The 23,284-nt window shown below is 42.1% G+C and overlaps 1 protein-coding gene across 1 annotated transcript in view; it reads right to left on the bottom strand.

Annotated features, from left to right (window-relative positions):
- The window catches only part of RAPGEF5 (Rap guanine nucleotide exchange factor 5), a 163,170-nt gene extending 143,360 nt beyond the window's left edge, over nt 1-19,810 (bottom strand). Inside the window, exon 1 of the mRNA XM_032686305.1 lies at nt 19,609-19,810. Coding sequence (XP_032542196.1) covers nt 19,609-19,788 — 180 coding nt within the window. The 5' untranslated portion in view covers nt 19,789-19,810. The remainder of the gene's footprint in view (nt 1-19,608) is intronic.
- Between the last annotated feature and the right edge of the window lie 3,474 nt (nt 19,811-23,284).

The raw sequence follows: 23,284 nt of genomic DNA, 5'->3' as shown, positions 1-23,284 counted from the left end.
CATTCTGTAATACCCTCTGGGTCCATCACTCCCAAACAAAATTTAATTCTGCTTCTCCAATCAGCGGCATCAGGCATGAAAGACAAAGTCTGTGAAGCTTCAGGGCAACCAGAAGCACTTTTCTAGATGCATCTTGTGTTTTAAAACAGGCTTTTAAAATCACACATTTCATGTTAGCTTTCCACCAAAACTTTTCCCCATCACATTACCCAGTGTGCCAGGTGTGCATTGCTGATGACCTGATGTACCTGAGCTGTCAACATTACTGCAGATAATGGTGCCAGACCCTGGCCTTCAGCAATCCACATTTGTCAGAGATTAAATATATTAAAAATTTTAAAGCAGACAATCAATTAAGTGATTCATCTCACCTGTCACTACGAACCACCCATCACATAGATGTAAGTTCAAATTTTCCCTCTCTGGGAACATCTGCCTCTCTGTCAGGCAAAAACCAGCATCAGTATTGGTAAGGTACTTAGTTTTCCCTAGTACAGGCTCAGGGGCCTTCTTGTGAACTGCCCCCATAAGCCAGCTGTAAGGATGTTCATCTCTGCCACAAGAATTCTAACAAGCAGCAGAAGGGAAAAAAATATCCAGTACTGCTGCAGATATTTCAGTGAACACAGACGCAGGAAAACCCCCTCAAATATTAGCAAATACTCAGCAAATCAGCTGTGAACAATGCTGACAAATAGCTAAAAATGTCAATATGGAGTGCATATATTATTGAATAAGAAAATGCATTAAAATCTTAATTCAGAAGCAATTTGAAATTAAAGAAGCAGTTGTATAGTTTTCAATAAATACAGTATATTTAATGTTCAAGTACAAAAAAGATGAAGTTAAAATTCAGTGCTTTGATTATGATTTATGAAAATATGTCACAGTAAATAGCATCAATCTAGTTTAGTATTTGAAAAATGCTTATATTTCTGACAACTTTTTTTTTTTTTTAACAGGTAGCATACAAACAGTCCCTGGATTGCTTTACAAGTGCACTAAGGTATGTTTTTAATATGCCTGTTATTCAATGCCCCTGCTCCCAGTGGGTGCCAAGTTCACAACTGCCTGCAGAAAAGGTAGGTCACCCAGTAATTTACCAAATCTTATTCCTAGTATTAAAGCACAGTTATTCCCTTCTGGCAGAAGACACTGAAATTCTTTCCTCTTTGTTTCTGAGAAACTGATTTTCTGATTTTGCAGAGACCAAGTGACCTACAGGGAAAAGCACCAAACTGTTCAGTGTACCTCAGTTTTATTCCTGAACATGGCGTGGTCCAACCTTCAGCAAGTCGTTTCTCTTCCCATGCAACGGGAATGATCGTGACCACTCTTTTAAAGCACTTTGAGACCAACTGGTAAAGATCTGCTCTCAGCTAGGGGCTAGAAGCACACAAGCTCTCTGCCATATACCCAGGGTAGCCTGAAGGTATACCTACAGAACATTTAAAATGCAATAAATCTTGAATAAAACTGCTGACTTCTGCTTTTCTTGCTTTCGAGGTTTTCAGAGAGCAGGAGTGGCCTCCAGGGTGGGTGAACAGGCTCTGGCTAAAGGAGTTTGCATTACAGCCTTAACAGTTTGAGAATCTGCAGTGCTGTGGTTTGTACTGGCAGCACTCTGTTATGTGACCTCTTGGGAACAATATTAATTTCACTGACAGTAGCTTTTGGCACAAGCCAGTGCCAACCTACTATGGACTGGAGAGTGGGAGTTCTTAACCACTTCCAGAAGAACAGTTGTAATTTACTTTTCTGTAAAAAAACTATTAAAGCTTAACTATCTTAGTTTCATGAAGCAGTCAAGGCCTCACAGAGCTAAAAAGCACTCAATATGCAAAGAAAGAAAAAGTTTTCACTTGGATTACATAAGCAATTGAAGACCCAGGAACTCCTCACCTGTTCCCGGCAGAGCCTCAGCACTACCTGGAGCTCAGTTACCAGCACCTTCAAACTGTCTGCAGGCTGGGATTGCACTAACTCTGATAACATCTTTTTTGTGCTTGCAAGCCCTTAGTCTGGTCATTGAAACAGGAACAAATGAAAATTCAAGTGCACTCCACATCCAAAGGGGGGTTTGTTATCTCTGAGATGGGGAGAGACCTGAAAAACAAGGCAGTTCAAAAGTCTCTGCTGGTGTACTGGAAACCACTGCACACCTATAATTCAATCCTGACTGCTTAGCACATAGAGTAACATGGGAATTAGTGTGCAATAATCATTAGATATGGAATAGTATTAGAAATTGAAGAAGAGTCTAGCATATATGAACAACCACTTAAAGCAGCTTAGGCAAATTTAGCTTTCACTAGACTGAGAATTTACAGAATCAGAAAATACATGTGTAAGACAGAGATGAGTGTCTTGTAAATTTTTTCTGACACAGTAAAACTGCTCAAGTAGCAGGTAGCTAACATATACAAATTTTACTTAGTATGGTAAAATCAAAACCAAATAATATAAATTACATTCTTTATCTCTTGAGATTTTCCAGCAGGTACCAGGGAATTTTCTCATTTTTACCTCCAGTTTTGAAGGGTAAAGCCTTGGTCCAACAAGAGATTTTTGAAAATTTCATTAATAGAACCTGCCATTATTAGGGTTCTCCGCAATCATCATTTATTTTCAAGACAGCATGAGCCTTCAGAGGTGATCCCTGCACCTCTCCTCAGGTTTAGAATATGTTCAGATGTTCAACAAAATGCAGTTTAAGCAAAAAGCCACAAAATTTGACAAGATACTACTCCGAGACTAACACCCTCTGAGATGATAACCCCACTCAAATTCATAGAAAAGGATGTATTAAACTGTGTTGCACTGAACCTTTCATGGAGAAAGTACGTATGAAGAAACTAGTTTAGGCAGCCTAACTAACTAAACAAACAAACAAATAAATCTTGCTCCAATTTGTTCCACAGCAATCTCTTGTCCCCCACGATGTCATTAATTTCCCTTCAGCAAAAGCAGACCTGGCATTTAAAGCATAAAGTTCCTATCCCTTTGTTTCATTTCTTACACACGTTATGAAGACTTTTAACAACTTAAAAGGCACATTTTTGCCTTTACAAGAAAGATACCACTCCATTAACAGAAAAAAAACCCCAATGTGATAATTTGAGTCAAAGGACTAGAAACTTTTTCTGCTTTTTACATCTGATTAAATTATCTGAATTAATTAACCTTTAATTGCATTTTTTTTGCAACTATTATCTAGTTTTTCATCCCAACAGAAGTCCAACCATATGATGTCTATATCCTAGTCAATCTTATTCCCATATTCAAAGTCATATGTAAAAGAAAAAAAAAAAAGCTAGAGTCTAAATTTGCATGAAAAACATTTGTGCAGTGGAAAAAAGAAGTCCATAGCAGTGCAGGGATCTGAGGTGAATTGTATGTTATGAAGTTGAACATATATGTCTATGTAAGATGTGTCTCTTGACAAAGACGTTGAATTCTCTAAGATTTCAACAAGATCTCTGTACATCAGGTGCTGTAAAAAAAATTACTCCTCCAGAGGAACTGTTTAGGGGTTACATCTCTCTCCAAGGAACAGGTCAGACATCCACCAGACACAGTCCAGAAAAATACGTATCAGAAGGTCATGCTAAAGCTTAACTGTAGTTCTTGAAGTCTAGGGAAATTCTGTTAAGCAGCCTTCCTACACAACTGATTATAAACTTTCGTTTTGAAACAGAAGTCTTTTGGCTTGAAAGTTGTGGATGACCTTTTTAAGGCTGTTTCAAAACATACATCAGGCAGTATCCACAGCCTGTACCTGCAGAATCTGAGATAACAACCCAGGAGTGTACCTCATCCCTCACTGCAGACAGCACCAGTGGCACTATAACTATTTTTAAGGAAATACTCACTAGAAATACTCACTAGAGAGAAGCAGAAATACACAATGTGAACTTAAGTGTGCTTATCAGCTGTGTGAACTGGGGCATACAAAAGAAAAGTAGAATAGCCTTTGCATTAGTCACAGCCAAAGTATAGCTGAATGTATCCTGAACAAAGCAACCTCAAAGAGCCAGCAGAACAGCCTGTTGATGTCATAGTACAATCAGAGGAAAGGACTCACACATCACTGCCTTTCTACCGGGTCACGTTTCCACCACCTGAGGACAGCCAGGCCTGGCAGCCAGTGCTATGAAACAGTACATTTGAGGAGCTTCCGATTACCAGACGAAGGAGCAGCTCACGCTTTCTGTGTGCCACTTGAAGCTGCATCTTCCCTGACCTACCACACATCACGTTCTTCTTCACCATACTGAGTCTTCTCAATATTCTTGAGAAGATATCAAGATAGCCCCAAGATCTTTGAAGGAGTGCTTTGTGCCATGGGAATAAAAGGACAGTGGTAAAGACTGACAGCATTTTTTCAGGTCTAGGGGCAAAGAGAATTAACTTTCTTATTCTTTAATATTCTCCATCATAGCCAATGCTTGCAGCATCAATCACTTCACTACGCTGTTATCCTCCTTCCACTTGCCCACTGTATCCTGGTTACCAGCCTACTCAGATTTAAAAGTCATTAATAAATATCATTTTAAGTCAGCAAATGTTTTCTGACCTACGCAAAGTAGGAGGTGGAAGACATGGGGAACTGCTGTCTTGAAAAGCTGGTTCAAGCAATGTGCCCATGGAAAACACTAATTTGTTAGAGAATTTAGACTGAATCAGGGAAACAAAATTATCCAAAAGATTAATTTATGACATTATTCCTCACCACAGTGACTGATATGTCAAAGACTAGCAGAGGTGATCTACCTGTGTTTCCATGAACACTAACAAAAAGCAAGATGTCAGTGACATCTTAGTCTGCCTGGACACTCAGTTTGCTCTCATCAATTCACTAAAGAAGCCTGGGGCAGCCTGGATACCCTACCAAAGTAGGTAGTATCTGTTCAGACTCTTCCAACCCCTTCACCATGACAATCTCAAAAGTCTGTCCACCTTGATAGCTCACTCTGCAGCAAGGACACCCGAGCCATGGGTTAAACTCTGGCACCAGAGCAAACTGATGGCAAATCATCACTTCCTGTGAGACCTTCATTCTGAGATACACTTTCTTCAAGAATCAGTTGATACTCACCCCAATCACCATGCTCACTGCTCCATCCTTTCCCACACCAGCTTTTTAGAGGTGTCTTCAAACCAGTCCTTGTCTCAGTGGAACCACTACCAAAAGCCACAAGGGCTTTGCCAGCTTCATCCAAACCAGCCTAAGCCTACGGGGTATCTATCTATTTGGTTACTTCTCAACCGCCAAAAATAACTGTAGCAAAATTAAATGGAGTTTACAAACCTTTTTGGTATGTAGATACACAGAGACTTCTTCAAAAAGCAAAGTTTCCAAAAATATTAAAACAAGGGGTTTTTTACCTCTATCTAATCTGTTTGCTGCTTTTTCTCTGTGCAATGCAACAATGTTTATTGTGGACACTGGACACAGCAGCAGAAGTTAGGTGAAGAGGGCCTCTAGGATACTATTCCTAGTCAGTAAACCCTTGCCTTGCAATCCACTTCCCTGCTCCCTCCATCAGGATACGATCAAAAGATCAGATGGGTTCATGAACAACAAAGGAATAGGAATGGGAACACTCGGGGGTTTGGAAGATTAGATGGGAAGTTTGTTTGCATGTTTTTAGCATGCCTCATGCTTGCTGATGTTTTTAATCTCTCTATCCGTGCCAAAAGATAACAATGACTAACTTAGGAGGGAAAAAATCATGGTATAAAGAAACAAGCATACACACACTGAAACTGGAGTTGGCTCTGGCCAAAAATAAGATGGCTCACAGACCCTCAGCATTTAGCTTTGTTTCTGAAAGTCAGATAACACCAAGAACTGCTAAAGCAAGGGATGAAGATTCAGTCTGTTTTCTCGCTTAACTCAAATAAAAAAATTTAAAATCAGGTTTCCAGTTTTGGAAGTTTCACAAAATTTACCATTATCTCTTCAGTGAGAGGGGACTGTTTTTAACTCAGGTTTATAAAACGAGATTATTGTCTCTGGATAAGTTCTTTGGAACTATTTTTATTTGCAGAATGGACAAATGTAATGTTTCCTTATCCACTCCCACCATCCTACCATAGATTTTCCTGTAACTTCTTTTACTACTAATAAACAATTGAAGTAGGTACTTTTCTACAATAAATAAATGATTATCAAAGCATAAATGGATTCTCAAAGAGCATAAGCTTACATTGTTTTTAATAAGACCACAACTTTGATTCAATAGCAGGGTTGCTCTATTAGCTACACTTTCTGCTTAAATGCAAAAGACCACTCACTACTGAGACATTTTGTGTCTCTGTTTTCAGTGAATAACTTTACAAGAATAGAGAACAGCTGCCTGCAATGTGACATTCTTCAAAAATAGATAGTTAGATAGTTTTGTTCCTAATAGCAGTTTGACCATAAAGTTGCCTAAGCAGAAAAATAAAGAATAAAACATGCACTTTCCCTCTCTTCTCTTTCTTCTTTGATGTACTGGACAGGTAGCTACTTATTAACAACTCTGCTCCACCAGTAGAGTTTTTAAAGAAAATACTGATAGTAGCAGAGTCAAGAGAGAATCTCTGAGCAGAGCTCTGCAAGAGTATTTGAAAAAGTTACTGGTTACTAGTCTGTGGAGAGCCTTCCAAACACTTATCCACCCACCAAACAGGAGCTTCACTGGTCATGAATATTCCTACATCCCTTAGAAGAACAGGAAAGCCTTTGACAAGGTCAAGACTGATGTGGTATTAGCTGGTTTTCTTGTATGTTAAGGGACCACTTACACAGTAATACTCTACAGTTGTACCTCCAACAAGGATAGTATGCATTCACCCTAACAGATAACATTCCTCAAAGGAAGCTGAAGCAGTCTTTCATGTGCAGAAAAAACATTTTAGTTGATCAAGGAACAGCGAAGCAATGAAGGACAAAAGCAGGACTAAAAAGGCTGTTTTCAGGGAAAAGGAAAATGCAAAGATGCTACAACATTGTATTCTAGGCTGAATGCTGTTTAATGAAACATATTTGTGATGTCAGCACCAAGATAAGCAAATTTTGCTTATATGATTTTGGTTAGTCACAATCAGAAGTCAATAAACAACTTCAGATGGACCTAGTCAAGGTAGGTGAGTAAAGAACTCCATGTTAAATTTTGTTCATGCACATCAAATGCAAAGTAATGCCCATGCAAGGAAAAAAATGCTGACAGTTTATATGGCTTTAATTTAACTATATCAACTTAAAGAAAGCAACCTGAATGGTTGTGAAGACATTTCAGTGAAGAAGTAATCAGAGCCACCAGGAGCTCTAAAAAAGATAGCAGACTGATAGGATGAAAAGCCTACATGAGGGATAGAGGGAGGAAATTGCATGATTTATATAAAACAGTAGTGCAGTGTCATCTAGAATATTACATTCAGCACAAGCCATCACAAGTTCAAAGGGACACTGCAGAACCAGACAGAGTTCAAAGCCAGGTGACAAAAACTATTACAGAATGGAAAGAGTCATCTAGAGAGACTGGGCTTGCTTGCTTTAAAAGCAGCTGTAAAAAAAAGTAAAAAACTAACAGTACACAAAGTTCCCTGACTCATAGGAACAGTAGAAGGGTCACTTAAATTAAAGGTAGGATATTCAAAACTGATAAAAAATAAGCCTCTCACTAACAACAGAATAAATCAAAACTTCGTTTTCCTTCCCCTGTAAAGTCATTCTCACCAAACCCCACAGACAAGCTACGTAAATTTCTGTTCCAAGGTGAATCTGAAGGCAAAATACTATCCAGATTCATTAAAAGTCTGGATTTGTATATGCGTAACGTGAAAAGCTTTAAATAGAATGGTTACTATTAACCAAGTCCAAGTATATACAAGCCCCCAGAGTATAAAGCATCTGACTATTTGAAACTAGAAAAAAAAACAGTGTGGGAGGCAGGCTATACAACATTTCCCCACACACTCCCTTGAAAGCACAAAAAACTTTATATTTGTGGCTAAAACTATTACCTGTTAGATTAACCTAAAACTTATGGATATAGGACTAGATTAACCATCATCTTGACCCACTACAACATGTTTTTATTTACACTAGCTTCCTCTTAAATAATTGCTTTGGGGTTTTTTTTTAATAAAACCTCTACCAGTACAATGTAAATATTTATTGCCACACTGAATTGCAAATGATCAACTTAAAAATGAAACTCTTTAAGCAGGCCTTCAGATAATTTCTCAGTTTATGCATACACTGTATGAACTGAGGACAGACATCTCAATGGAAAAAAACAAGACACATCACTCCTGCTATTCAGCTTGGAGACTCACCAATATTAGTGCGTGTCCTGGCAACCTAAGAGACCTATTGATTTGCAGCCATTCATTCAAGTGCAGAGAAAGCCATAATTAGATAAATAGCTTTGGTAAAACTAATCTGAAACTCATTTGTTTTGAGACTGTCTGTTTAATGAGATAAAACAAGAAATTAAATATCTGCTGAATGTTCCTCTTTATATCCTTCAACATAATAGTAAAAATATAAATAAAGAGGTATTAATTTAACTACTATTATTATTTTTTGCATTTTATGTATTTTGCCGCAGCAATTGCTGTCAAAGACAATTACAAAGACACTATTTATGAATTACTGTGCTCCAACAGGCTGAGCAGTTTTATCAATCTCTTATGTACATGTGGATACTGAAGAATAGAGGTCTTTTAACCATTTGCAAACACTCTTCAAGCTGACAGAGTATAACTTTAAGATGGTATGCACAACATAAGTTTTTAAAGTACCAAAATTCCAACTTTGAACACGATTATGCTGTTCTTTGTGAATAGAAATTAAATTCTGTTTAAGTTTTCAAAAGTGTTCGTAACTGTAAAATCCAAAAGGATTAATAAATTTTGTTTCTTAACTAATTCTTTTCCAACAAAATGCAAGGAAGAGTACTTTAAAGTATTCCCATGCACAAATCAGTGCTAGCCCTGACAGATGTTACAGTTTATCCTGCTCAAGCCAAAACATACTTAAGCTTGGGATAGGATGTGTCCTCCCCTTTCTTCTTTGGCAGCTAACTACTAGATTCTGCTCTTTTTCCTTTAGGGCTTGAATCTCCCATGAGTCTGGCTTTCCTTAACAAACACTACACAACTTCATTGGTCCTGAAACACAGATTCAGTAGCAGACTCTCAGCCCATACCCCCAGATTTGCTTTCACGGCCAAGAGGCTTCAGGCACTGTAGAAATAACAAACCACAACAAAGCGCTGGACTGTACGTGAGCTGGGACCCAGAGAAGATCTAAAGGATACTTTCAGCTCATTCCTTCAGCCATCCAATAAACAACAGCTTTGCGACTTTCAGAGCTAACCATGCATGCGCATTGTTTTTCTCCCCTTCTTCCCATATTTTAAAAATCAATTGACATATCACTGAAGTGCATTCACCTACGGGATGAAATGGAGCAGTGTACAGTAGCAGTCTACGACAGCAAATGATTACCACATCCATCTGTATTTACAAAGTGTTTTAGGACCACTGGGTCTGGCTCTCTTGGCCAGAACTTGGCCAGAAAACCACAACTAAAAGCTTATCATCTTAAAAAAAAAATAAACAAACCCCAAACACATGCTTTTTTTTTCCTCTCCCTCCACAAAGCCACATCATAAAATCTTGATGCTCACAAGTGGTCTGGACCTCAATTTTCTGTTGTTTTTTGTTGTGGGTTTTGTTTTTTTTTTGTGTTGATTGTTGTTTGTTTTTTTTTGGGGGGTGGTGTTTGGGGAGTTTTTTAGGTTTGTTTTTTCTGTTTGTTTTGATTTTAGTGGGGTTTTTTAGTTTTGTGGGAGTTTTTTAGGTTTTTTTCCAACCCCAAATGCAGTATTTCCTGCTCTTCAATGCTGACCTACAAACCACATACTGTCTACTTCACCACAAAGGGCATACATAGTTTGACAAGCATTTCTCCTGCCAGTGGTATCATTTCAAGCAGCCACTGCTCTTTTCTTGGTGCTGCTTGTTTCACAGTCAGAGTTCCGATGCTGACACACGCATGACCTGCAGAGAGGCTCAGAAGGGGCAGCTGCAGGAGAAGCTACCAGCAGATCACAGTAAAACACACACACATAAAACCCACTCTATGGTTAAACAACAAGATCGAAGTTCAACAAGAGGAAGTGCCAGATTCTGCACCTGGGATGCGCCAATCCCGGATGTACACAGAGACTGGGGAACGAGATGCCAGAAAGGAGTGCCTTGGCAGCCAGGAGGGCCAACCATGTCCTGGGGGGCATCAGGCAAAGCATCGTCAGCCAGTCGAGGGAGGGGATTGTACCACTCTGCTCTGCACTGGGGTGGACTCACCTTGAACATTGTGTGTGGTTTTGGTCACTGCAATATAAGAAAGATATTCAGCTCTTAGAGAGTGTCCAAAGGGGGGCAACAAAGACGGTGAAGGGCCTTGAGGGGAAGCCGTATGAGGAGCGGCTGAGGGCACTTGGTCTGTTCAGCTTGGACAAGAAGAGACTGAGGGGAGACCTCATTGTAGTTACAACTTCCTTGTGAGTGGAACAGGAGAGACAGACATTGATCTCTTCTCTGTGATGACAAGTGACAGGACCTGAGGGAATGGCCTAAGATGTGTCAGGGAAGGTTGAGATTAGATATTAGAAAAAAGTTCTTCACCCAGAGGGTGGTTGGGCACTGGAAGAGGCTCCTCGGGGAAATGGTCACAGCACCAACCTGACAGAGTTCAAGGAGCATTTGGATGATACTCTGAGGCACATGGTGTGACTCTTAGGGATGGTCCTGTGCAGGGATAAGGGTTAGACTCAATGATCCTTGTGAGTCCCTTCCAAGTTGGCATATTCTGGGATTCTGTGATTCGTGTAGCACAGGTACGTCTCAGTCACATAAAGATTTAGGTATGAGGTTCAGGAAGGAAGGAAAGAAAGGCCACCTCCTCATCAACAAGGGGGAAAAAAAAGAAAGATTCATTCCTCACAATCAATCTTCAAAAAAAGGAAAACTAGAAATCATCTGGCATTTTAAGCTTTAATGGGTTAATTCAGTTCCAAAACTGAAGGCAAAAGATTCTTACTGATACTATGAATACAGCTCCACTGGTATTTATAGACTGAAGAGTTTTCTTCTCCTCCAATCAGCAGAATATTTTCTTTTTGCACCATAAAAAATATATTGACTTTTAATCAGTTAGCCTCTCTCTAATATTCTCTCCAGGAAAATATCTTGTGAAAAAGGAAATGATCAGAGAAAATGGTATAACATAGGATTAAAATTATTAAATAAATAATTGACCCTAGCTTAATACAAGACCATTTTGCAAGGTCAGACTAGCCAAGCCAAAAGTTAACTGAGATAAAAGACACAGTGACAATTATGAGTAGCTACTGCCTTTTAAAATTAGAATTTCAAAATATTCAAATCCTGTTTCCATGGCTTTTAACTTTAGAGCCCCAATTACTTCTTTTTTATCCTTAAACTAATGTCAAAAGCACAGATATAATGAAAACTGTTTAAATCAAAAGGATAAAGTCATGGATTAAGTTTATACAGCAGATACTAAAAAGCAAACTAAAATATTCCACTGAAATGGATCCATTCATATGAACCCTACAGGACCTGCATAGCCTGATTTGGGGAAAAAGATGTTTAGGAGTTTGTGGATGGGAGCAGAGCAATGTACAGGTGGCCCAGCTAAGACAGTCCTAAAAGACTACAGAAGAACAGGGCACTGTCACTCTGTCCAGAGTTAAAAGGTGTCCCATTTTATTTTCAGCCCTACAGCACCATACTGAGCCCCAACCAACATTAAGGCTCTTTTTTTGGGCATTAATATGAACCCCTAACAGAAAATTACTGACATCCCAAGGAGATGACTGTATGACCAGACCTACAGCATCTGGGTGCCCGGTGATCAGGCACAGAAATGCAGCGAAACCCATCTGAAGTCTCAAGCATTTAAACAGAGCCAGACCAAAAGTCTGCATACTGAACATCACCACTTCATACACTGGCTGCTACACCCACCCAGGACAAGGCCAGAAACCACGGGTGGGCAGGAACACTGCATCTGGAACTGAATAAGCAAGTTATATAATATAAATATAAAGTTACATAGTATAAGTATAAAGTTATATCGTACAAGGATGAAGTTACATAGCATAAGTATAAAGAACAAGGACCTTCCTTTCCTATATGTAAACTGTTACCTTAATTGTTACATAATTAGCATAAATCTGTTTTATTACAATGGTTTCTGTGAGTTAGGTTGAAAAGATGGCATATTCTGCTTTCCTTTTTTTTTTTTCTTTTCCCCTTTTGAAAAGCTATCACCGTCTATTTTCAGCATTTTCATCAGCATAAAAATGCACAGCTTGTTTTGCAATTTCCTCACAGTGCGAACGGAATTCAAACCACTGGGGACATACAAATAACAACAGCTGAATACAAATCTTAATGGAGTTTGTCATAATTGTACAGTACAGTGTTGTTCATTCATCCTGGCAGCTGGAAAATCTAGAGTGAATTAACCAATAATACAGGTTTGCAACCAAGCAAATCAAAGTATACAATTTCACAAAGTAAATTTTGTTTATTTCCCTGTAAGTATGTAACTAAGGGGACAATCAGCTCACATTTAAATAAAAACTTTCAACAAGATGTAACACTAGCAGAAGTTTTGCAAATGCGCAAATACGTTCCTTTTAATTCCAATGGAGTTGATATTAGTTCCTACATAGATTTCTCTGATAGGTTTCCAAGCCACACAGAGCAGCACCACATCTGAGGTTCAGCAGACTATATCCCTTAGAAACAGGAGCAAAACCAAAAGTGAAAATAGTGAGATCCTTGTCCAACCAGAATTACAAAAAACATACAGGGCCGATCAATATTTTCTTTTGGAGTTCTTAACTGAAGGCATTACTACCAATACAAGACAAGAAGCACTTGAAGACTGAGCATAGGCAAAATGAGCCCAAGGTATTTTCAGTTTGAGCTCAATTTGCAGTCAAGTCAGTGGTTTATGGTAGGCAACTGTGGGTCAAAGAGGGACAGGATATGCTCTGGATCAAAACAGAGAAAAGAAACAGAACCTCTCCCATAGTTTAAAGCAAGCTGTTGCATTTTTTATGTTTCAAGGGATCAGTGTCAATTTTATGCAGCTTCCATGAACACAAGCCACATGATGGTATCTATTGCCCATACACTGGCAGTGGCACCAGCTAGTGCTGAATCTGGGCCTTCCCAAGGATGCTAGAAAGCAGCTGAAATGTCAGTCCAGGCATTGCCCGCCTCACTCCCATTGCCAGTGTAAGACCACAGGTAGTGGGCATCATCCTGGCAATCAGACTAATCCTCAGCCTCAGAAAGAAAAATAACTTTGCATTCTGCAAAACATACTAGGTTACTTCCTAGGACACAAATGTGTGTTTGCCTTCCATTTCATTCAACTGTAGTTAATCAAACCCAGGCACGATTTTTCAGATGTCATAACATATGGCCTAATTAAGAAGTATTCTCATTTTAGTAATTCACTGAACACTGACTATGAAGCAAATTATGCAAATAAACACAAGAGACAGTGAAATTCCCCATCATCTACCATGGTCACTGTTGCTAAAGCTGTTTTACTCGTTGCTTAATATTTCATGTGTCACCAGTCACAGACCTGACAAGTTTAAGGATACTACATATGATATGTGAAAGACAATTACTTTAATCGAGTACATTTAACAGGAATACATAATAACCCTGATTACAATAGGAAAAATTCAAGACTACTTACCATGACTATTTTTAGTCACATAATAACTGCAAAGTGATGGGGGTATTAAGTTACTGAGTAGAACCTCTATGGCAGACTTGAAATCAAAATGTCACCAATATGAAACAGCCAACTTTGATAATACTTCTGACAGTAAAACTTTCAATCCACTGAGCCAATCCAGCATTTTTGTGAGCTGATTTCAGCCAGTACAGCATCTACACAAAACAACACTGCATCTTTTTAATGCAGAAGAAATGTCAAATTTAAAGCCTCTATAGTATATATAAACATAGGCAAACATAGAGAAATTGTTCTCATGATTTTTTTCCTATCTTCTCATTAACAGCACTGGTCAAAAGAGCATAAAAGTGCTACTAAAACGTGTTGATGGCACAAAATTTGAGATATTGTCAAAACCTATGTAAACAGAACGTCATATAGGAAGATTAGGTGACTTCAAGAACTGGAAAGAGTGTAATTCAGCAGCATGAAATACAAGGTCACTCAGGCACTATGAAGATGAGAAGCTGCCAACAAGGATATGGGCTGCCATAAATGTCAGTCGTTTGTGAGACTACCTGGGTACCAGGCAGATCTATATGCTTGGCTCAATCAAAACTAACTGTCAACTACCACCACACTGTAGCCATGGAAAGAAGGACTGGAAATTCTGAGTATTTCCAGCAGGCAATTTCCAATGTCCTGGCAAAAACCTCATTGACAACACTAGAGTTTCCCCAATCGCCAAACGAACTGATTAGAGAATAGCTACATGAATGGCATTCGTAATTGAAAGCTTCTAACAAGAAATGAGGAAAAGCTTAGCAGAATGTAGGTTGAGAGGATCGGATACTTCATTTAATTAAAACAGATTGCATATAGTTTGATTTTTTCCCCTGCCAAAGAAGAGTTGTCTCCAACAGCATAACAACTGCTAGTGCCAGAATATATGATAGATATCTCTAATACTCTCCAACCCTCCAGCTATTTTCAGCTCAGGAACCTTCTGTGCCTGATGAGGATTATGTATGCTCAATACATTTCTCTTCCATGAACTTCTCCAGTCTCACCCTGAACTCATGAAGACTTTTAGCAGCTGTACCCTAACTCCTGTGGTTTATTTTCAACCTATAACCCTACAGTCAGTTTACACCCTGACATAAACATACAGCAAAGTAGTTGCTCAAAGCAGAGCTAAGGTGAAGACAGTCTGAGAACACCTGCCTGGCTGAAGACCTCTAGGAACTTCACAAAAGTAAGTACGGGGTCTCAGAAGAGAAAATAGTCATAGTATCTCTTCAACTTCCATCAAGGCAAAAGGTACATCCCATGGTGAAGGTTTGCACTGAACAGCAAGATCTTTCACACTATCAGAGTAATCAGGTTTGACACCAAAACCAAAAGGTTTTCCAGATCCACTACTGTGACAAAGAGCAACATCAATGCTCACATATAACAGTGTTTATCTGTGTGTAAATATAAGCCCAGAAAGCAGAAGAGGTGATTAAAAATGTGTGTGCCTGTGTATGTGCAAGGCAATTCCTCCTCCTTCTGAGCACTTCTCTGCTCTCTCAGGAGCAGCATTAGCTCCATTAAGAGTGCAACTGAGTGTGGTGAAAAGGACTTTTGGCATGATGGAGTGACTGTTACACTAATGTGCCTGCAGGACCTCACTGCCGGTGCTTCCAGAGGCAGGGAACTGTATTTCATCACTAATTAAAAGAAAAAGGGGAGGAGAAGAAAATATCTTTAGCAGGCACCAGGAAGAGCAGCAAAGACAGTTCACAAGCAAAGTACTCATGCTTACTACATGTACACTTAACACATAACTCAAGGAGGCCAACTGGAAAACAGAAGGGTCTTTCCAAAGATTTTGAGAAAGGACGTGGCAGAGGGGAACAGTCCCACAGGGCACAATGACCCACGACAACAGATCTCTCCTCTGCCTCTGCACAAGCTCTGACACACACTCAACTCCCACAGCAAAAGACTGGCTCATTTTCTATTTTCTGCAGCAGAAATAAAGAACCTCCAAGCAGATGATGACGAGTAAAACCTACACCTCACAGCTCACTGTGCAAGTGCAGTCTGATCACTGGTGCCATCTTGGGTCTCTATGCTATGCCTGCCCTAAGGCTGAATTTAAGAAAAAAACACCCTCAAGGACAAGAACAGCATCCAGGTAGAAGTTCAGGAGCTTTAAAAAAAATATTGGGCTTCCCTAGCCAAGGAACTGGAGGTTAGTTTTATCTAAATGACTGAAGCAGTGGAGTGTACTGGAGTGTATTCAGTACACAGCATAGAAACGTCCAGGTAGGATGGTTGCTACAACTTTTTCTACAAGCTGTTTTTCCACCTCCAAGTTCTTTACATGTATTTGTATTGGATGTATCCCAAAACAGAAAGCAAAAAATACCTACCTGCTCTCCAGTTTTGGGGGTCACTGAATCGAGAAAGAAATCTTATTTTGTCACACTGTATTTTCAATTATCCCCATCTCCGGTCACAATTTTCAGATAGTCTAGTGCCAAGAGCCAAGGACTGAGAGGTCCAAACAGATTAAAAAATTTATTCCACCCCATACTGCTTTGCAAAATGTTATCAGTTCTTTAAATGTATACTACCCTCTACTACCCAATGCTTTCCTTCCCCCTGGAGCACAGGAAGTATTTGAACAGCATGCAGTGAAGTACATCCTTAAAACAATTATAGTACCCTTAACACTTCCATTATATTTTATTATCCATAGTCCTCAGGCATGCACACATGTAGATTATCTGTGCTTTATAGATGTGGAATCAAACTGCACTGCAGGCAGTCCCTGAGCAAGTCAGCATCAGAAGCAGACCCCCTGTTCAGGGGTCATAATATTTTTCTAGGAAATTAAACAAGCCAGAATTTCAGCTGGTCAGCATTTACTCGAAAACAGCTCACCTAAGTGAGCAACACTCCTGGTGAAACCAGCTGGACAAATAAGACTCTCAGCTTGGTGTTTGAACAAGCAAAAAAAGCACAAAGAAAAAGTCACTGGAGAGGAAGATCAGACTACGTTTTTTTCATAAGCAAACAAAACCCTCGGAAAATTAACTTTGGATTAACTTGAAATATTTTGTTGAGGTGGGAAAAAAGGAATCTTTGTTTCATATTTGTGTTACTCAACCTTTCCCCAAACTTATTTTAAGACTTTTTAAATTTAAGAGTTATGTTTAAAAGAGAAAGTATAAAAAATGCTGCATTTTACTGTTCTGACATATCCCTTTCCTCTCCCAAATACTGTCAGTTTCATATGACTGTCATATTCTTCATATTAAATAGAAATATGGGAAAAGTGTCATGCCCCTAAAAGTCCATTTTTGAGGGGGAAAGACAAATGCATAGAGCAGACAGGAATCAACACAGGGTACTGCTAACAGAAACAAAATGCTCCCTGAAGAATAGCACATGTGGGAGAGAGCCTCCATGCACTCCAGGTGCCCACTTTGTCTCCACAGGAAACAAGTGAATCGACAACACTGCTGGACTCTTAGTATGATCTACCTCTCAGAACACCCCACCAGGCACTCACGGGAGAGTCCCTGCAAACCCAGAGGAGGCAGAGCACAGCATTTCCATTCTCCACACAGGACCAAGACACTGGTCTGAAGGTCCTGCTGGTGCCATACAGCACCTCCATGCAGCATCGCCCACTGATACAGGATTACAGAATCACAGAATGGATTGGGTTGGAAAGGACCTTAACGATCATCTAGTTCCAACTCCCCTGCCATCAGCAGGGACATGTTCCATTAGGCCGGGTTGCTCAAAGCCCCATCCAACCTGGCCTTGAACAATTCCAGGGACGGGGCATCCACAGTTTCTCTGGGCAACCTGTTCCAGCGCTTCACCACCCTCACAGTAAAGCACTTCTTCCTAATAGATCTGCTGGGTTGACTCCAGACTGCCTTACAAACTCAGTATCCTCTCTCCAGTCTTCTTCCTACTAGGACAGACAGTTCAAGGAAAACTTTACAAGATGACCCACAGGGTACCGGGAGGAGAAGCCATAGGTGATACCACCAGTAAATCTGTCACACTGTGTTTGCTGGTCTGTAACACAGAACATCAGCTGGGACTGAGTGAAACAAGAGGGGACCAAGGCTTCAGCAAGCACAAATGAGGAGCTGCATGACCCAGGAGCTACCCAGGCTTCTCACCAGGATGTCAACTCACCCACTGCAAATATTTACAGAGTAACTGCTGTACCGCTCACTTGTCAAATGCTTTCAGTGGTGGTGAGGAATAGCCATGAGAGTAAAGCTGAGGCTGCTCTGCATGGTGTCTCCCCGAAGCCTCATGAATTTGTTTTGCTAAAGCAGAGTTTCAGACCTGCCTGCAAATGAACACTGTTACCAGCAGCAGCTCTGCACTGCTTCTTTCATCCTCCCTGCACACTTCACTTCTTTGGTAGTATGCTTTTAAAGTGGAACAAACTACACTCAATTCAGGAAAGGACTCATCTTTGTTGGAAGAAAGATGTCTGTTGCAAACATCTTCTTAGAGCAGAACAAGACCTGGCTATTTAAAACTAACTGAATCCACCTGGCTCTGTGTTCTTACGGACAACTTGTTAGGTGAATTACTAATTCACTTGACAATAAAAATCATTAGGCATCTCCATACAGACTAGTCTTTATTCTATGGGTTGAATGTCCTTGAGGAAAGAAATTTATCTTCCTTGCATGTATACCTTTTCATAACAAAGCATTCACCCAGGAAGTTTGAAATTCACACCCTACTATATTTCACAACTTCCCTATGCAGAGAAAGCATTTATTTACATGGGCAAAGTACTGCAAAGTTGATGAGGGTACAAACACACACCATGCGGACCTCCCCTGGCTAATTCTCTGCACAGGTATTTATCAGTGCACCAAAACCACCCAGCAGCTCGCCTGATCACCACACAGACAAACCCAACCCCATGCAAGTAAACCCACCCTTTCATTTAGAGTGTTCAGGCGGTGGGTTGCAATCCAGCCTTGGCCTGCAAGTAAGGTTTGACCTGATCGACCCGTCATTGACCTGATGGCAATGCCACTCCCCTGATAATGGCTGGAGTCACAACAGGGAGAGCTCAGAGCGAGTGGCCGCTTGCCACCACAGTTCCCAGCCACAGGAATGTCAGGCTGTACTTCACCGGAGCGCTGCCTGACCTATAAAACTGCACCACCAGCCTTCTGAAAAATGTGTGAACTTGAGTGAAATTCGGCTAGGGATCTCCGCGATGCCCATCTGATCCCACGGCCTCAGTCTCCGGAGGCACGCGAGGCGGGGGGCCGGGTGTGTCCATCCCGGCTTCACACGCTCCCCGGCACGCTGGAGTTCGCTGCTGTAGCACGTGTGTGTACTGGTGTCCGGGCACAACCGCGCTGTACCTCCTGTCAGCGGAGAGCAGGGGAAAAGGAAGGAAGGCCACGCGAGGGACCCGGAGATGGGACAGGGACGCGCGCTCACCCTTCCTGTTATTTCATTTTTCACCAGAGCTGGCAGCGGTGGGCCGAGCCCGTAGCCACCCGCGGGTACCCTCTCCCAGGGACTGCCGAGGTGCCGCCCCGCCGCCTCCCGGGCATCCTCCTTCCCTCCCTTCCTCCCTTTCTCCCTCGCTTCGTCCCCGCCCGCCCCCCGCGGAGGGCCAACACCGACAGCCCGCGGCCTCCCGCTCGGCGGCCCGGCGGGCAGGGCAGGGCAGGGCAGGGCAGGGCCGGGCAGGGGCGGCCCCCCCCCCGGGGGCGCTGCCCGGGCAGCCCGCGGACTCCCTCACTCCCTCACTGACTCACCCGGCCGGCGGCGGCCGCGCTCTTCCTCCGCAGCGTGAGCCCGCTCCGCAGCAGCGCAGGCAGCTCCCGCAGCTTCTGCCGCAGCTGCACCGGCTCGTGGGCTCCGCCGCCGGGGTTCCAGCTTCGGGCCAGCTCCGCGCCCTCACACGGCGACGGCATCTTCACGGAGCCCACGGCCATGCCGCATCCCTGCCGGGCTGCGGCGCGCAGACCCGCTCGCCCTCCCGCTCTGCCCGCCCGCCTTCCCCTCGCGTCGCCCCAGCCCCAGCGCCGCTCCCACCCACAGGCAGGCACACGGGCGGGCGGTCAGGCGCTCCTTCGCACGCACCGCCCGCTCACCTTCCCCCGGGCGGCGCAGGAAGCCCCGCCGGCCTCCACCGCTCCCGCCCCGCGCCGCAGCTCCCGCGGTGATAAAGTGCAGGTAATGAGGAGGGTGGAGGAGGCGCGGGCGGGAAGAGGCAGAAAGTCCTGTTAACTCCTTTGCGTTCAGGGACCGCCGCTTGAGCCGTGGCCCCAACGCCCGGCATAGACCCTGCACCCGCGGTGAGAACACGGGGGACAGTGGCCAGCCCGCTCAAAGGCGGCGGGTCCGAGCCCAGACGAGAGGGGTTCGGGCTCCTCCAGGACCTGGGTGGCCTCGGCTTCCTCCTGGAGGCTGTCAAGACCAGGCTAGAGGAAGCCCCAAGCAGCCTGGTGTGCCCCCCCAAGCACTCAGCCTGCCTGGGCTGGAAGCCTCCTGGGGTTCCCACTTGCCTGAGTCACCCTATGATCTAGAGGCATTATTTATGTCTGCAAGGGTTGAAGATCTTCTCAGTTCCTTTTGCAGTGGATTCTTGAGTCAAAGAAGTGTTTCATCCTCCATGGCAGCATTGATACTAGAAAAACCAAGCAGTTCAGGTAAATGACTTGCTTCCAGTCATTCAGGTAATCCTAATCCCTGGAAGAGAGCCCTCGATGCCAGAAACCAATTCCTTCAGTGGGGCCTTTATTTAAGTCTCTGGAATCAGCCTTTTCTGATACAGATATTGCTTTCTGGTACAGGTATTGCTTTGTCTCTGTCAGACTCTATTCTCTTCTATTTAGATTAGAGCTGATCGCAATATGGGGCTCCCTTACATACATCTTCTGCCTCAGAGCTACAGATAAGGCTGACCTGCTCATCCAGGTTGAATTCACGAATGCCTAAATGTCTCAGTAAATGACATTATAGTCAAGCCAATCTCACAGCCACGTTACCTTGTCCTAGCCAAGAGGTCCCACTGGTTACAGGACTGACCCTAGTACTCCTCCAGCCCCACAGGGAACTGGCTTAACCATGAAACTAACCTTGAAGAAAAAAAGGAGTAGGTTTTTTCATCACTAATGTGCTCCCTAAACCAGCTTCTCTGGGATTACAGAGGCACGCATAGTAGAAAGATGGCAGATGTGCTCAACCTGTGTCATGGGTTCTGAGACACAGAATAGCCCCTTCCAGCATCAGTGTGGCATCTGAATGCAGCAGCAGCAGCCTGGCCATTTGGCTACACTGACTTGACAGCAGGCTGCTGTGAAATGGTGATCCTGCCTGCAACACATGGTGTGTACTCCCTTTGCAGCCCTTACGTGGGATCTGGTAACCATCAGACTCTATTCAGTTGATTGATCTGGTGGAAAAATAACACCTCAGAAAATAATGAATTTTCCATTGGGCAGACAACTGAATTGATCCACCTTGTGACCACACAGCTGCAGGGTTGAGGAAAGCAGAAACCTGGAAGTGAGGTAAAGCAGGACTGCTCCTTTCAGTAGCTGTCTGTCGTTAAATCGGCTTAACTGTGCGTGATTTGATGAGCAGCATGAATCAGGCCAACACAGTAGTCTTGTAAAGGACAGGGTTTGCTCCAGCCACATTCTGCCACCACTTCTTTCCTGCTGGCATCAACACTCATTGTCCATTACATTAGCCAGATCTGAAAGGTTAGGTGTAAAAAATAACCACCTGTTTTAGCAGAGTGATATGGCCCATTGCATGATGCCTATTGCTGACACCAAAGACAGAAAAGGGATAGGACAATTGCAGCCCTAACTTAGACAAAAAAGTGTGCTGCAGACCTCAAAACACCAGAGCCCCAAAACACCAGACCTCAAAACACCAGATCTGGGAGCCCCACCTGGCAACACCAGCACCAACCCTTTTGCAAGGACAAAGGGCATTATGACATAAGGATGCTTTAGCTAAGGCTGATCAGATATGAGCAATATGACAAGCACTACCTGTTCTTTGTGATACCTTGTGGTCCAAACATTTCTATTATTTCACTTGATTTGTGCTTTCCAAATGCCCTGCAATGTAGTTTTGATAGTTGTGTTGCCTGGCAGCCACTTTATCACAGCTCAGGATGTAATTATGAAGAGAAGTGTATCTACACCCAAAATAATAATGGATCCTTAGTGTATGGACTTTACAAAAGGACCACGTTCCTTGTCTGAGTCTTTAGGCACTGCTACAATACAAATAGCAGTCAGACAACTCAATAAAGTGGGACTTAATGTGACAGACTGGGGTAAAACCAGAAGTAATTTGATTATGTTAAGAAAGGGTAAAATTATACCAGTGCTCAGATTTTTTGTTTGTTTTTTAACTAAGCAAGATAATTTGTGAACACTGTTAAAAGAGAAATAAATATGCCCTGCGGTGTGTTTAAAAATTATCAGCTGCCAGATAACACAATTTGGACTAACAATTGTCAGGAAAAAAGAGTAGATGGTAGCTAGGCCTCTCTATTTCTTGTTTGTACCATTCCAGTTTTGGGGAGGATTGTGGTAGGAATTGTTTAAAATTAAATGTTGTGTTGCCCTTTTTTTTGTTAAGTCACGGAAGATTTAGCACGATGAATAAGTCTGTTACTTTTCCTCATAGGAAAGGGATGGGAATCAGAGAGCAAAATAGAGCTGGTCAGGAAGTATTTGCCAAAATGGTCTCATTAAAAAAACAAACAAACAAACAAACAAAAACACAAAAAAACCCGAAAACAAACGAAAAAAAAAACAAACACCCACCCAAACAGAACAGTGTGTTGCACCCAAAAATGTGTTCAGAGCGTCTTGCTTTCAGTAAAATGTCACTGAAGGAAGAGCAGGGCTCTGAGGGAACGTGGTCTCTATTTGCAACAGGTTTGGCCCCTGCGTGGATTTCCATTCTCTCATAGGCAGCAGCGGTAACACAAAAGAAATATCAGATCCACTGACCATGTGCAGACATTGGAGACTTCCAGTTCTCCCGATTAAACACTTACAATTTGGTCTGTTATAAAACAAAATCAAGGAGACACTCTCTCTGGTGCTTCTAGCAAGAGATCTAAGTTTGAATATACCTTCCAGAGTGGAGTCTGCACCAGGTTTTGTTCCTTCACTTGCAAGAGCCTTCATATAAATATAGAAATGTCTGTGTTTAAATAGATACAGGATGGAGTCTGGAGACCTAAACAACTCTACTGCACTTTACAGATGTGGAGCCTGGGAGTGTCTGCTTTTTTGAATGTGTTTGTTTTTCTTCCACGGTGTACCACAATCAAAAGAAATGCAGTAAAAACAATACAAGCTGTTTCATGCCTGTATATGTTTCAAATCAGTTTTTAAGTAGATATTGCAAAAAAGAGTTATCTGGAATCAGCCATTTCCTGACAAAGCATAATAA

This window comes from Chiroxiphia lanceolata, chromosome 1 (genome assembly GCF_009829145.1).
Source record: "Chiroxiphia lanceolata isolate bChiLan1 chromosome 1, bChiLan1.pri, whole genome shotgun sequence".
Lineage (NCBI taxonomy): Eukaryota > Metazoa > Chordata > Aves > Passeriformes > Pipridae > Chiroxiphia > Chiroxiphia lanceolata.
Note: the sequence above shows the minus strand (reverse complement) of the source record. Positions and strands in the feature narration are given on the sequence as shown.